This window comes from Marmota monax, unplaced genomic scaffold (assembly GCF_021218885.2).
Source record: "Marmota monax isolate L192 unplaced genomic scaffold, Marmota_monax_Labrador192_F-V1.1 WCK01_AAM20220418_F8-fsc00080, whole genome shotgun sequence".
In the NCBI taxonomy this organism is placed as follows: Eukaryota; Metazoa; Chordata; class Mammalia; order Rodentia; family Sciuridae; genus Marmota; species Marmota monax.
The window spans coordinates 7,246,752-7,258,388 of NW_026694750.1; the positions used below are offsets into that span (position 1 = coordinate 7,246,752).

Genomic DNA, 11,637 nt, shown 5'->3' on the forward strand with positions numbered 1-11,637 from the left:
TGGGCCAGGCACAGAGTCCTGGGCTTGCTCTGGGAAGGAGGAAGATGATGGGGGCAGAGGGGTGCAGAGAATACTCTCCCTGGTCAACACTTTGGCTACTTTACAGCTGCCCTTGTGAGAGGGCACCTATAGCCCGGTGGGGAGAAGCTTGGTCACAGCTCCCTGGAGCAGAAAGTCCAGCCCTGAGCAAATAAAGAATCCAACCTGCTGGCAGCAGAGATAAGAGCTCACTCCCGCCACGTTCACAAGCAGTGGCACATGGATGTCTGTCTTGCCTTTTAAACAGACCTGTTCCAAACCGAGCACCAGCCTTGGAAAAAATGCTTAGATCTGGACACACGAGAGAGAAAAAAATTAAAACCCCTATGGAATTAGCCACCATCTGCAGTGCCCTGTGGGTTGGGGGTGCTGCACAAGAAGACCTGGGAGTCTTCACATAACTGACTTCCTGAACCCTGAACTTGCTGTGCGGCTTTGAGAGCTGCACTCTGTACCTGGGGTTTTTATACCTATAAGAGGTGCCAGCTACTCCGTGCCTCCCAGAATCAAAGAGGGGAGAGTGGGGTAATGTACCTGGGGCTCCCCTACGGAGAACCCTGCTTAGCTTCCTAAGGCTGCCCAGCAGGACTGGGGCTCAAGCTGCAGCCCAAACTCCACCAGGCTGAACCTGGGCTCAGGGATCATGCTCAGAAGGGCGCAGGGCCCAGCACAGCCCTCGAAAGCCCTCTCCCTCCCCCTCACAGTTTCCCTGGAGGATCCCGACCCTCATGGCTTGACTTGAACCCTGGCTGCACCCCCGCACTCTCTATGCAGGTCAGCACAGTGGCAGTGAAGGGCGAGCCGGCACCGGGGGCAAGGGTCTGGGGAGTCAAGCGCAGACACTGTCCTTTTCCACCCCGGAAGCCAAGAGGCGGGGACCCTTGGGACTGGACCAGGGACCAGAAGGAGAAAGGCACCGTTATGGCTGGGTCGGGGTCAGCGACTGCGCCCCTGTAGACGCGAGCGCTAACCCATGGGCGGTAGCGGCTGCGACATTGTGCGCTGGGGGCCAAGGAGCCTCGGCAACCACCCGCAGGGTCCGGAGTCCCTTAGCCCGACTCCCGCCGATGCACACCTAATGGCCCTCGGGCCAGGTAGCCCGACTCTGCGCCCAAGCTCCTCCTCAGGAAGTTTCTTTCCTGCACAGGGAAGGCGCCCTGGCCACTCCTTGTCCTCCAGCGCTTGCTACGTGAGCTGCAGCTTCCAACGCTTGATACACGGGTTTGATTCAAAACCTGATAAATTGTATTTAAGGCTATTTGAAAATTTTAAACGAAATTATTCAAAAGATTTTTAATCCTGGATAATTTTTGTTGAAACTCTAATTATACATCACCTTAATTACCAGTACAGCCCCCCAAGGGTCCCTAATTGCCTCCTAATTGAATAAAACAGGGGGCTAATCGAGCCCACCACGGCCCAGCAAGCTGTAGCTGGCTGTGCCTCCCTCAAGGGGCCATGGGGGTGCCCCAGCAGCCCCTATCCAGGCGGGGGACCTTGTCCCCCGCCCCCAGCGCTGCCTAGAAGGGATTTGGAGTTGCAGGAGCCTGGGGTGGGAGGGGCTAAGCGGTCTGGCTGCACCTGCTCCTGCAAGCAATCCACAGGCCCGGTGGAGCAGGGCAGCCCAGGTGGGACCCCACGCCTCCAGTCCGTCCACAGCAGCCCCCTCCCTTCACCCTCTGCACCAGCACACCCCACAGCCAGTGGCAGAGGAAGGGCTGGTGGGCACACGGCAGTGACACAGGGCACCAGGTCCTTGGCCCGCAGCCCTACACCCCGCCCCTCTGAGTTTTCGCCCAAAGCGGGGCAAGAGGCTAGACTCCTGGCGGAGAGTTCCTGGTGCTGCCGCCTTAACCACTGTCCCGAGAAAGGGTTGCCATGTGGGCTCTGGGGACAACAGCCAGAGAGGGTCAGACTTCCCTAGGGAGGGTGGGGGAAGGGCAGGGGCCATTAGTTGGAGCCCCCACGGTTTCGGTGAGAAGAAGGAACCAGGCTGAGATCTGGGCCTCCAGGTCTGCTCACCCCCACCCTGTCTCACACACACCTTCTGCACACACAGTACCTCAAACACGCAGCACACACACACACACACACAGAGTTCCACAGCTAGCAGGGTAGCAGCTCCTACCCAGGGGCTAGATGCTGGTCTCGAGGATACTCCTAGCCCTGGGATACACGCTTTCTAGGACCATGGGGGTTTTCACCTGCATGGGGATCAGGCCTCAAAAGGCAGCCTGGGGGGGGTGTCCTGGCTGCAGAGTCTCTCAGGACACATCTCTCCTGGAAAAAGGTCACCAGTCTGTGCTGAAGGTGGAGGTCAAGAGGGCATCTTGGCTGTGCTAACCCCCACCTGCCCACCTGGCTCTCGGCAGTGGCAGAAACAATAAGCTACTGTTAGAAATTTAGTTTTTAAATGTGGGGCCAGAACAGCCCCCCAATCCCCACTGGCCAACACTGGACCAGCTTAAGTAAGGGGACCCCAGCCCTGAACCATCTTCACTCTACCCCTGGTCCTCAGACTCAGATTTCTCCTCAGCCATGACCCAGTGCCCCACCAGCCTCTGCCTGAGAAGTTAGAACCAAGACCCCACTACCGGACCCAAAGCGCTATCAACTAAGCCCCCTAGAAGCCCAGCCACAGCAAACCCTGGCCTGGGGCCTGGAGGAGGGTCACAGGGAAACACAAACGAAATTATAGCCCCAGATGTACCCTCAGGGGTGGCTCCTCCAAGCTCTGGGTCACAAGGTCACATCTACTAGCTTGGCTGTTCCTTCTGTCCCCTGTGCGTTTCAGGCACAGCCCAGGTCCCGAGTGCAAGGGCATTGTGAGCCCTTATAACCATGACCCTGCTCCCTCCCCAGCACCTGATGCCAGTCGGGATGTGGCCGGGAGAAGGATGCTCCGTTATCTGCAGAGTGATGGCCAGGCTGCTCAGATTCAGGTAATGGAGTCGGTCCCAGGAGACTTTCACACCTGCTTAAACTATTGTCCAATAAAATGAAATTCCTCAGCAGATCCTGAGCAGCTTGGGGCAGGCAGGGCTTTCCTGAACCTGCCTGGGCCACCTTTTGGGGAAGGATGGGGCAGTGATTCCAGCAGTGGAGCCAGGAGGAGTCCCACAACGGGTTCCAGCTGGGCTCCTCGGGACCTGGCAATCAGCTCACCTGTGCTGACTCTCACTCTGGGTGCCCCAGTAGAGAAGCAGCCTACGTGCTGGGCTCCCATCAGATAACTTCTCTGATTCTCTGGCCTCCCCGCCACGTCGCAGATAAGCTGCCAGGCACCCTATCTGGGTCCTGAGCAGAACCGGGGTCCAGGCAACCTTACCCACCTGGCTGGGGTGGAGCCGACTGAGGGCTGAGGCCAGGCAGGCCCCTGGCCCGGTGTGGGCCTCTGGGAAGTTTCCGGGGCAGCGCAGGGGTGCGCTAAACCAGCCTCTCGCTTCCAGCGAAGGCCAGGCCAGCCCAACGGCTTTACTCTTTCTTGCTCCTGCTTTGGGCCCTTCCTCTGTGAGGGCCTGACCAGCGCGGTCTGCAGCCAGGGTCCAGACTTGCAGAAAGCCCGCTGGGCATACACAGACCCAAACGGGTACACAACACACACGCTCCACACGCCGAGGAGAGGACAGGCACGCAGCGCGCACACAGCTCCTTCATGTCCGCTGCAAAACGTCTGTCTGGCCTTGTTCGCACCAAGAGGGGTCAGAGGTCATGGAAGGCCCGGCAGGCCGAGGCCAAGGGCAGCCCGCAGAAGAGCCCAGGGGGAAGGGGGCGCCTCGGGAGGAGCCACGATCGACCAACAGCGGAGCCCGGGGGAGCTGCTTTTCCCTGAAGGCTGGGTGCGCGGCCTACGGCTGCGGGGCCGCTGTGGGGCCGAGCTCGGTCGGGTCCCGAGCCGCAAGAACAGAGCTTTTTCTGAAAAGTGCTGCGAGTCCCCTGCCCACTGGGCTCACGCTTGAGGGCTTGGCCCTGGGTGCTGCGAAGCCGGCCCGGCAGGATAGGGCCCAGGAGACACGGACGGACGGAACAGCCTGGTGATCGAGCGGGAATCTCGAGCCGAGCCGGCTGGGGCGTCCCTTCTGCGAGTCGGCGGCCAGCGGAGGAGGGGGCGGCACGAGCAGGCGGCGCGGGGTTCTGCTCCGCGCGGCGCTCGCCGCTTCGCTGTAGCCGGGCCGCGGCCGGCTGCGGGAGCTGCGCTGGCCGGGCCGCGGCGCCGCCGGTCCCCACCTGCCCGCTGCGGAGCCGCGAGGGCCGCAGCCCCTGGCCCGCTGGCCTGTCGGGGGATGGCGCCGGCGGCCGAGCGCGGAGGGCGCACGGGCTACTCGGAGGCGCGGCGGGAGCGGCGCGGGCGGCGGGAGCACACGCCCGCGGCCAGGACTGGCCGACCGCAGGCTGCGCGCGGAACCCCGGCCTCGGCCCGAAGGCGGAGCGAAAGAGAAAGTAAGACCCGGGACCCGGCAGCCTTGCCGGGGCAGTTCCATCCCCTAGGGCCGCGCGGCTGTGCCAGGCGAGTGAGTGCTGGAGGGTCCGCGAGACAGAGGGCGGTCGCGGCGAGTCGGAAGGCGGCCGGTGGGGACTCTGCTGCCTGAGGCACCGGCACCGCGGCGGCCCGCGCGGGCTGCCCGAGTCGCAGAGGAGCGCCCGCCACCACGCGGGGCACCACTTGGGAATAAACTTCACGACCACGGTCCCAAGCTCAAAGAAAGTCTCCATTTTGCTCCCCAAGTGGCTGCGGCCGTCTTGCCTTCACCACCCCTGCTCTTACGCCCGGAGAGCCGGGTGGGCGCCGGCCCGCGCCCCCTCCTCCGCCCGCCCCCTCCCCGGCTCGGGGTCTCCCTCCTCTGCGCCCGGCTGGCGGACGCCAAAGGCGGTGCTCTAGCGCCCACTATTTCAGAAGCCCGGAATATGATTTGACCAGGACTGAGAGCCACTCGGAGAGAGAGGGAGAGCGCGAGCCAGGAGGAAAAGTTGCTCTCCCCTTTCGTCAACTTTTCGCTAACTTTCGCTTTTCTCTCCCCTCCACCCCTGGCCCTCCCCCTCCGCCCCCCTCCCCGGCCCCCACCGCGCGCCTCGGGTTCCCGGGCCCGAGCGCCTGACACTGTGGGGGGGAGGGGGTTCAGCGGGGAGGGGGCCGGCGCCATCGGGGAGCGCGCGGCCCGGGCGCCCCGAGCCTCCGCGCCGAGCCCGGCCGCCCCGGAGCGCGGGAGGCGGAGCAGCCCCCGGGGCCGCGCGGCCGAGCCGGGGGCCGGAGCGGCAGGCGCGCCGACCGCGCCCCGACGCGCACCCCTGGCCCGGGCACCCGGGCCCCGCGGCCCGGGCCCGGCAGCGCGGCGCGGCCGAGCGCGGGAGACTTACTTTTGGCTAGCTTCCTCGCCCTCGCCTTGGATCGCATGGTGTCGGCTCGCGGAATCTCTCTCCTCCTCCTTGAGCCCAGAAGCAGCTACACACTATCTTCATCTCCCCAGCATTGTCAGTTTGGACACCTTCGCACATGCGCACAGAGCACTCAATCTGACACCCCTCGCCGGGGCCAAAAAAACTTTGCAATGTATTCATCATCCTCATCGTCGCGCCGCTGCCGCCGCCGCCGCCGCCTCGGCGCGGGATTGGGGGGCTCTCCTCGGCCTTCTCGGTCTTCACCTCACTTCTCTCTGCCCCCTCCCCCCCCTTTTCAGCGCCGCTTGGAACTGGCCCTTTAAGAAAACATTCCGTGATCTGCGCTCTCGCCCGGGGCCCGCACCCCGGACACTTTAAAAGGACCCAGGTGGCCCTGGAGGCGAGGTGACCGTCCCCCCGCCCTGCCCCTGCGTCGCGTCGCGCTGCAGCTCCCGCCCCAGCCGGGCCAAAGATGGGGTGGCGGCTGCGGTTTTTCGTGCGACTTCCTTAGATCTTGGGGCAAACGCGCAGATAGTTCGGACGCGGGTCCGGGCTGATTTCGCTGCGTTTTATTGCGTTTTATTACTAATTAAAAAGCTTTCGTTCACCGTCGCCCCAGCCCGCTCTTCTCCCGAACTCTCCCCTCGGCCCCCGCCTCCGCCCCGCGATTGCTCCGGGGGTGCCGGCGCCCGCGCGCCAGAACCCGGCTCCTCCGAAGCCCCCTCCGAGCCCCGCCGCCGCCCTCGGGCCTCCCGGGCCCCCGCCCCCTCCCCTTCGCCCCCACCCAGCGGCGGCTGCTTCGGGCTTCTCGGCTCAAAAACAACAGCGGAGGCGCCGCCAGCTCCGCGCTCCGCCACTGCCCCGGCCGGCGGGCTGCACTCGGACCCGCCGTCCTCCGTACGGCGCCCAGCGACGGAGCGCAGCGCACTGCGTTGGGGGCGGCTTGGGGGCCGCCGTCCGAACACCGGGCGTCCTCTGCCCCGCGTCCCCCTGGCGTCCCGCACCTCTCCGCCTCGGGGGCGTATCCGCGCGCTCTGGCCTCTGCTCCCCTGCTCGACTGCCGCCGTGGCCCCCAGGTGAGTACCCGGGTGCGCGAGCGCCAGGGCTGGGACACTTTCGGGAGCCGGGGGGCCTCTGCGGACCCCGCTGGCCTCTCGGGGACCCAGATGCGTCCAGGCTGGAGGGCCAGCGGTGCAGGTGGAGGAGCGCGGGCGGGAGCCGACCAGGCGCTTCTTCTGCCCCAGCAACCCTCAAATTGAGGCGCGGCAGCAGAGAGGTCTGCCTGGGCACCCGCAGGGTGGACCCAGCCCAGGGGCCTGATGAAGTGAGTGCGGATTCCTCATTCAAGTATGGAAAGCCGACAGAGGCGCTACCCTGACTGGTTCGCTGCCCCTCTCGTCCTTCCAGAGTATCAAGGTTCCGCCAGGCAGGAAGACTTGGAGCTGTCACTGCGTCACCCGAGCCCGGGGCAGGGGTCGTGCCCACGGGTCCAGGTCTCTCTGCTACCCAGGGTGGGGCTCCTGTCCATGCCCACCCACTCTTTGTTGTGCAATGAAACCAGTATCCGTTGCACTGAGACCTACACACGGAAACCTGCGTCTTTGCCCTTTGCCTTAAATTGGCCACGGCTGCAGAGCTACGCCGAGGGCTAGGCCCCAGCAGAGACCAGAGATGTGGGGCCTAGGGACGCAGGGCCCATGCCACCCCAGAGGAAAAGCCCCTGCGGACCCAGACTAGATGGTGTGCTGGGCCTTCCGCCTTCTAGTCTCAGAAGTCGACAGCCTCTTTCCTGCTGGGCTTCCTGCCCCTGTGAGATTTCCAGGCGGTTGCCCAGTCCTGCACCCTACTCGCTGCCCCGCATGCGGAAGTGCTCACTGGCCACTGCCCCCAGGCTCTTTCTGGCCCTAGGTGAGTGTGTCCAGGAAGCCCTTCAGTGAGGTTCTGCAGAGGGTCTATCAGACCATTACTCACCCTCCCCACACTGACTACCTGTCCCCTGAGCTGGGACACAGGAGTATCCGGCTTCCAGGGACATGCTCTGTAGGTCTTGGTGGGGAGTTCCCATGGCAGGCTAGGGCACTGTTTTAGGCCTGACCGGTCCTGGCAGCCTGTGAACCTGCTCACTCCCATGGGAATGGGGGTACTGTGCTGCCTAACCTTGGCCCAAGGGCAGGCTCCAGACTCAGAACCTAACCTGGCTGGGGCTGCTAGCCAGACAACTCAAGGTCACCCCTTTACTGCAGCAACCCAGGTGTCCCTTGCTCCTGCCTGTAGCTGCCCGGGATGTTTGGCGTGCAGCCTGGGGAGCTACACTGGAACCTGTGAAGTACTCTTACCTGGAGAGGGTACCTGCCCTTCCCCCATCCCCACCAAGGGCTGCCTCCTCCCTGCCCTGGAGGCAGCCAGCAGGCCCCAAGGTTAGGAAGGCCCAGCCTTTTTCTGGGGTGCAGCAGCTCACCAGAGCCCTCTTCCTTCCTCCTTCTTCAGCTCAGGAAGGGTCTGTCTGAACTCTAGCGAGGCTGACTAGGACAGCCATCTCTTGGGCTAACCCTTGCTGGCAGGAGGTGTGGGGAGTAGGCAAGGTTGTCTCTTTTCTCTGTCCTCTTTCAGGGTTCTTGGTTCTGGGGAGGAGAGGGACACCATGGGCTTGCCTGGGGATCTGTGGACCAAGGCTGAACAGTGAGATGGCTGAGCTGCTGGGTCTCTCCAGGTGCTGAGGAGTAGTGTCTCCCCAGTATGCTGGAGGGGCCCAGGCAGGCTATCCCCAAGGCCAGGGCCCTGGCTGGGGTTGGGTCCTGGCCTGGCCAGGCCCTGCCCCCGCGTGGCCAGACTTAGAAGCTGAAGGCAGGGTAGGGCAGGCATTGAGAAAGGGTGCAGCAGGAAAGTCAGATGTAGCTCCACTCCAGGCCGGGAGGCCCCAAGGCCTTCGGTATCCCAGCCTGGCAAAGACTTTTGGGGGACTTACCAGGCTTTATGGGCAAGTGGGGGCCCTACTTGTGGAGGAAAGGTTGCTATTGAAAGGTTTAAAAGCAATTTTCAATCTGAGCCAAGCTCTAGGGAGCTTGGGAGCTGAATCCTGACCTCAAGGTCCTCACATTGGGGAGCAGCAAGGTGTGGCTGTCTGAATGGCAGCTCCCCACCCTAGAGAACCTCAGGCTGCTATCAAGCTCTGGAACCAATGTTATTGCTGGGCCTGGGGGGACTAGAGAGGGGAGGAGGGCAGCAACTTCTACTGCGCTCGCTTGGGGCAGGGAAGGAGTTCATGGACTCCCAGCCTTTCAGCAAGCTCAGAGATACAGCTGGAGACATCAGATCATCTCCTCTGGGAAGTGGTGTGGATTGGGGGGAGTAAGAAAAGCTGATTCTGTAGTGCTGGAGTGAGCATCAGAAAAGACAACTGGCGAGGAGGAGCCCCAGCCCCATGGGTTCCCCAGGAAGCTCTGCACTCCTGGTGGTCCCACACACACTTTCTGGGCTTGTGCCCCCTGCCTCCAGGAGAAGCCAGGTCTCTGGGGAGGAGGCTAGTTGTTGCAGTGCATGGAGGTGGGGGGGGTCCAACCTGGCCCAGTTGCCCCTGCCAGGGCCCCAGGGAGCCTTATTGTATCCCGTGTGCTTGAGATGGAAAGGGCTGCCTGGCCAGATGTGTTGACCTTGCCAGGTTCTTGCCCCCGTCCCTCCCTGTTCCTTTGTGCTTGCCAAATTCGGCCAGTGCCTTTGGGCACTCAGCCTCTGGGCTCTGTGGAATTCCAAGTTTTGCTCACCCTCAGGTTCCTGTCTGGGTAGAAAAGAAAATACACATGGGCTTTCCCCGGAAGTCTGGAACCGTGGAACTGCTCAGGAGCGCTCTCCACTGGACTGAGACTCACAGACCTGACCCCACACAACATGTGGACCACTGAGTAGGTGAGGTTAGGTCTCTCTAGGTATGTCGTCTGCTCCACCCTTGGTGGAAATGTGTCTCAGATTTAATCAACAGCAGTATGGAGGCCATGAGGGGCCCTTGGGGATGATCCAACTCACTTCCCACGACACAGAAAGGGAAATGAAGGTGGTCTGCTGGGACCAGCCCCAGCAGGGGACTCAGGGGACCTGGGGCAGGAGGCTGGCCTGCCTGGGAGTTCAGTTAACACAACTGAGGTGAAGAGGAGATCTGAAGGGCTCTTTCCCCCACCCAGCCATTCCTCAGCTCTACACTGGGGTCACAGGAGCTCCTGACACTGAGTCTCGTATCTCAGGCCCCCTTTACTCCTCTTCCCTCACCACGGGACTTTGCTGTGACATGAATGATTCTGAGGACTGACAGACACAATTCCCAATTTCTGACCCAGGCTTTCCCCTCTGCTCCGAAGAGTCAAGGGTCCCGGCACCAATGCCCTGTCCCAGAGTGGGTTGCCAGGAGAGTCCACTGCTCCCCAAGATTTCCCAGGAATGTGAGAACAGCTGATTTTGAACACACAGCCGTGCTCCTCGGAGCACAGAAGAATGGTTGTCCCCGCAATGGGCAGCCACCAGGGAGGGCCTTGCTGGGCCATCCGCAGGCTCCAGGCTCCTGCGCCCATAGCTGCCTGGTGGCTTGGCATTCTTGTGTCCTCTAGTCCTTGCAGGTGATTGGCTTTCCAGAATGTAGACGTAGGGGTGTGCCACCTATGTTGGCCCTTGCCACTGTGCACTTCTAGGGCCCGACAGGGAGTGCTTTTGTTTTAAGGGTAAGATCGAAACTGGGTCGGAAGTCCAGGTCCTCTCCCGGTTGGAGCCCAGGAGGGGTTTGGCTCCTACACCCCTCCCAAAGCGACCCTCCAGAAGGTACTGGAAGTCCCCCACACCTCCTTCTCATAGACTGAGCTCAGTAGAACTGGCCGAAGGGCCGAGAAGCACTGGGGCTCCGCAACCGCTGCGGGGAGCAATAAACGGAATTTGTTTCCCAAGATTTTTCTTTCGATCCCAGAAACGTTAAAAATGCGTCAACGAATCCTCCAGTCAAGTTTGAGCTGCGTGTGCACTTGAGCCGCGCAGCCATAGTGTAGAGGGTCCCCTCCTGCCGCCCTCACCCCGGGGCCTCCAGCCCGCGCTTGCCGGGACAGCTTCGTTCCCACGGCGCCCTGGCCTGCAGCGCTCGCCAAGCTGCGCGCAACAGAGCGGTCCAGGCGCAGCTCAGGATCCCTGACCACGTAGACGCGGCCGCCTCCGGTGCTCCCGGTTCCAGCCGCGAGCGGGCAGAGCCCTGACAGCAACGAAAATGGCAAGCCGCATGGCTCCCGGGGCCCGGGCCGCCGGCCGAGGCCTGGGAGCCGCTAAGAGGGAGCCCGGAGCTCGCCCTCGGCGTCCCCAGAAGCCCCTAGCTGAGCGCCGTGGCGGAGCAGCGGGTGAATGAGCTAACTCCGAATCAACCCACGCCGGGATTCACATCTCGTTGTCCGATGTCGCCAGACTCTCAGCCAAGGACCCGGTCCCACGCGGCCCACCCTCTGGGTTTGGAAACCCGATTTTGTCTTTGTGGGCTGCGTACCCAAATGGCGGAGGAGGAACCGCGGTGGATTTTTTCCGCGCCACCTCGGTTTCCCCTTCTACGTGTGACACAGGGCCAGCCGCACCTGTTCTCCTATCAGGGATTATTGTGGGGTTGGCAGCAAAGAATGAACGATGGGAAATGCTAGCTCGGCGGAGCAGGAGACCCAGCGCAGCTCCACACTTGGGTCCATGATTTTGGGTGCAGATCAGAGGAAGTGCCCTGCCCTGAGGGTCCCGGGTTGCTCTGGGGCACTCTCTGCCCACCCCTGTCCCGTCGCCTGCTCCCTCCTCCCTGATCCTTCCCACTCCCCTGCAGTCTTCCTCAGCTGGGTGGAGCGGGTGTCCCCTCCACCCTTGGGCAGGTTTTGCCCGGCAAGGACTGTTTTCTCAGGTTCCCTTGGGGGCTGGGGGGCCCCGGAAATGTCACACAATAGGCTCCGAGCTGGGAGGAGGAAGAACTGGCAATAGGGCTGGTGCCCGCTAAACTCATAGGGAAGAACACCCGTGCACTACCCATCCTGCTCGAGGTGTTGGGGACCTTTCCCTTCTAGGTGCAGGTTTCTGGCATATCCCAGAATGTCTGGGCTGGGTCCTGAGGCTTGACCTTGGGAGTTGGGCTGCCCTTCTGGGTGAAGGTGGAGGTGGGAGTAGGGAGAACCAGGGGAGAGGGCTGGGCCTGTGGGCCAGCTCTCAGCCTTCCACCCTCTGAGCAGA

The 11,637-nt window shown here is 62.7% G+C and overlaps 1 protein-coding gene across 6 annotated transcripts in view; it reads right to left on the minus strand.

The window, feature by feature from the left end:
- The window catches only part of Prdm16 (PR/SET domain 16), a 310,011-nt gene extending 304,189 nt beyond the window's left edge, over nt 1–5,822 (minus strand). For 2 of the 6 annotated variants that reach the window (XM_046424771.2, XM_046424767.2), the window contains exon 1: nt 5,395–5,813. In XM_046424771.2, the coding sequence (XP_046280727.1) occupies nt 5,395–5,431 (37 nt within the window). In that variant the 5' untranslated portion in view covers nt 5,432–5,813. Of the gene's footprint in view, nt 1–5,394 lie in introns of all 6 variants that reach the window. The other 4 variants (XM_046424769.2, XM_046424770.2, XM_046424768.2 and 1 more) reach the window with 4 other exon arrangements.
- Nucleotides 5,823–11,637: the final 5,815 nt, after the last annotated feature.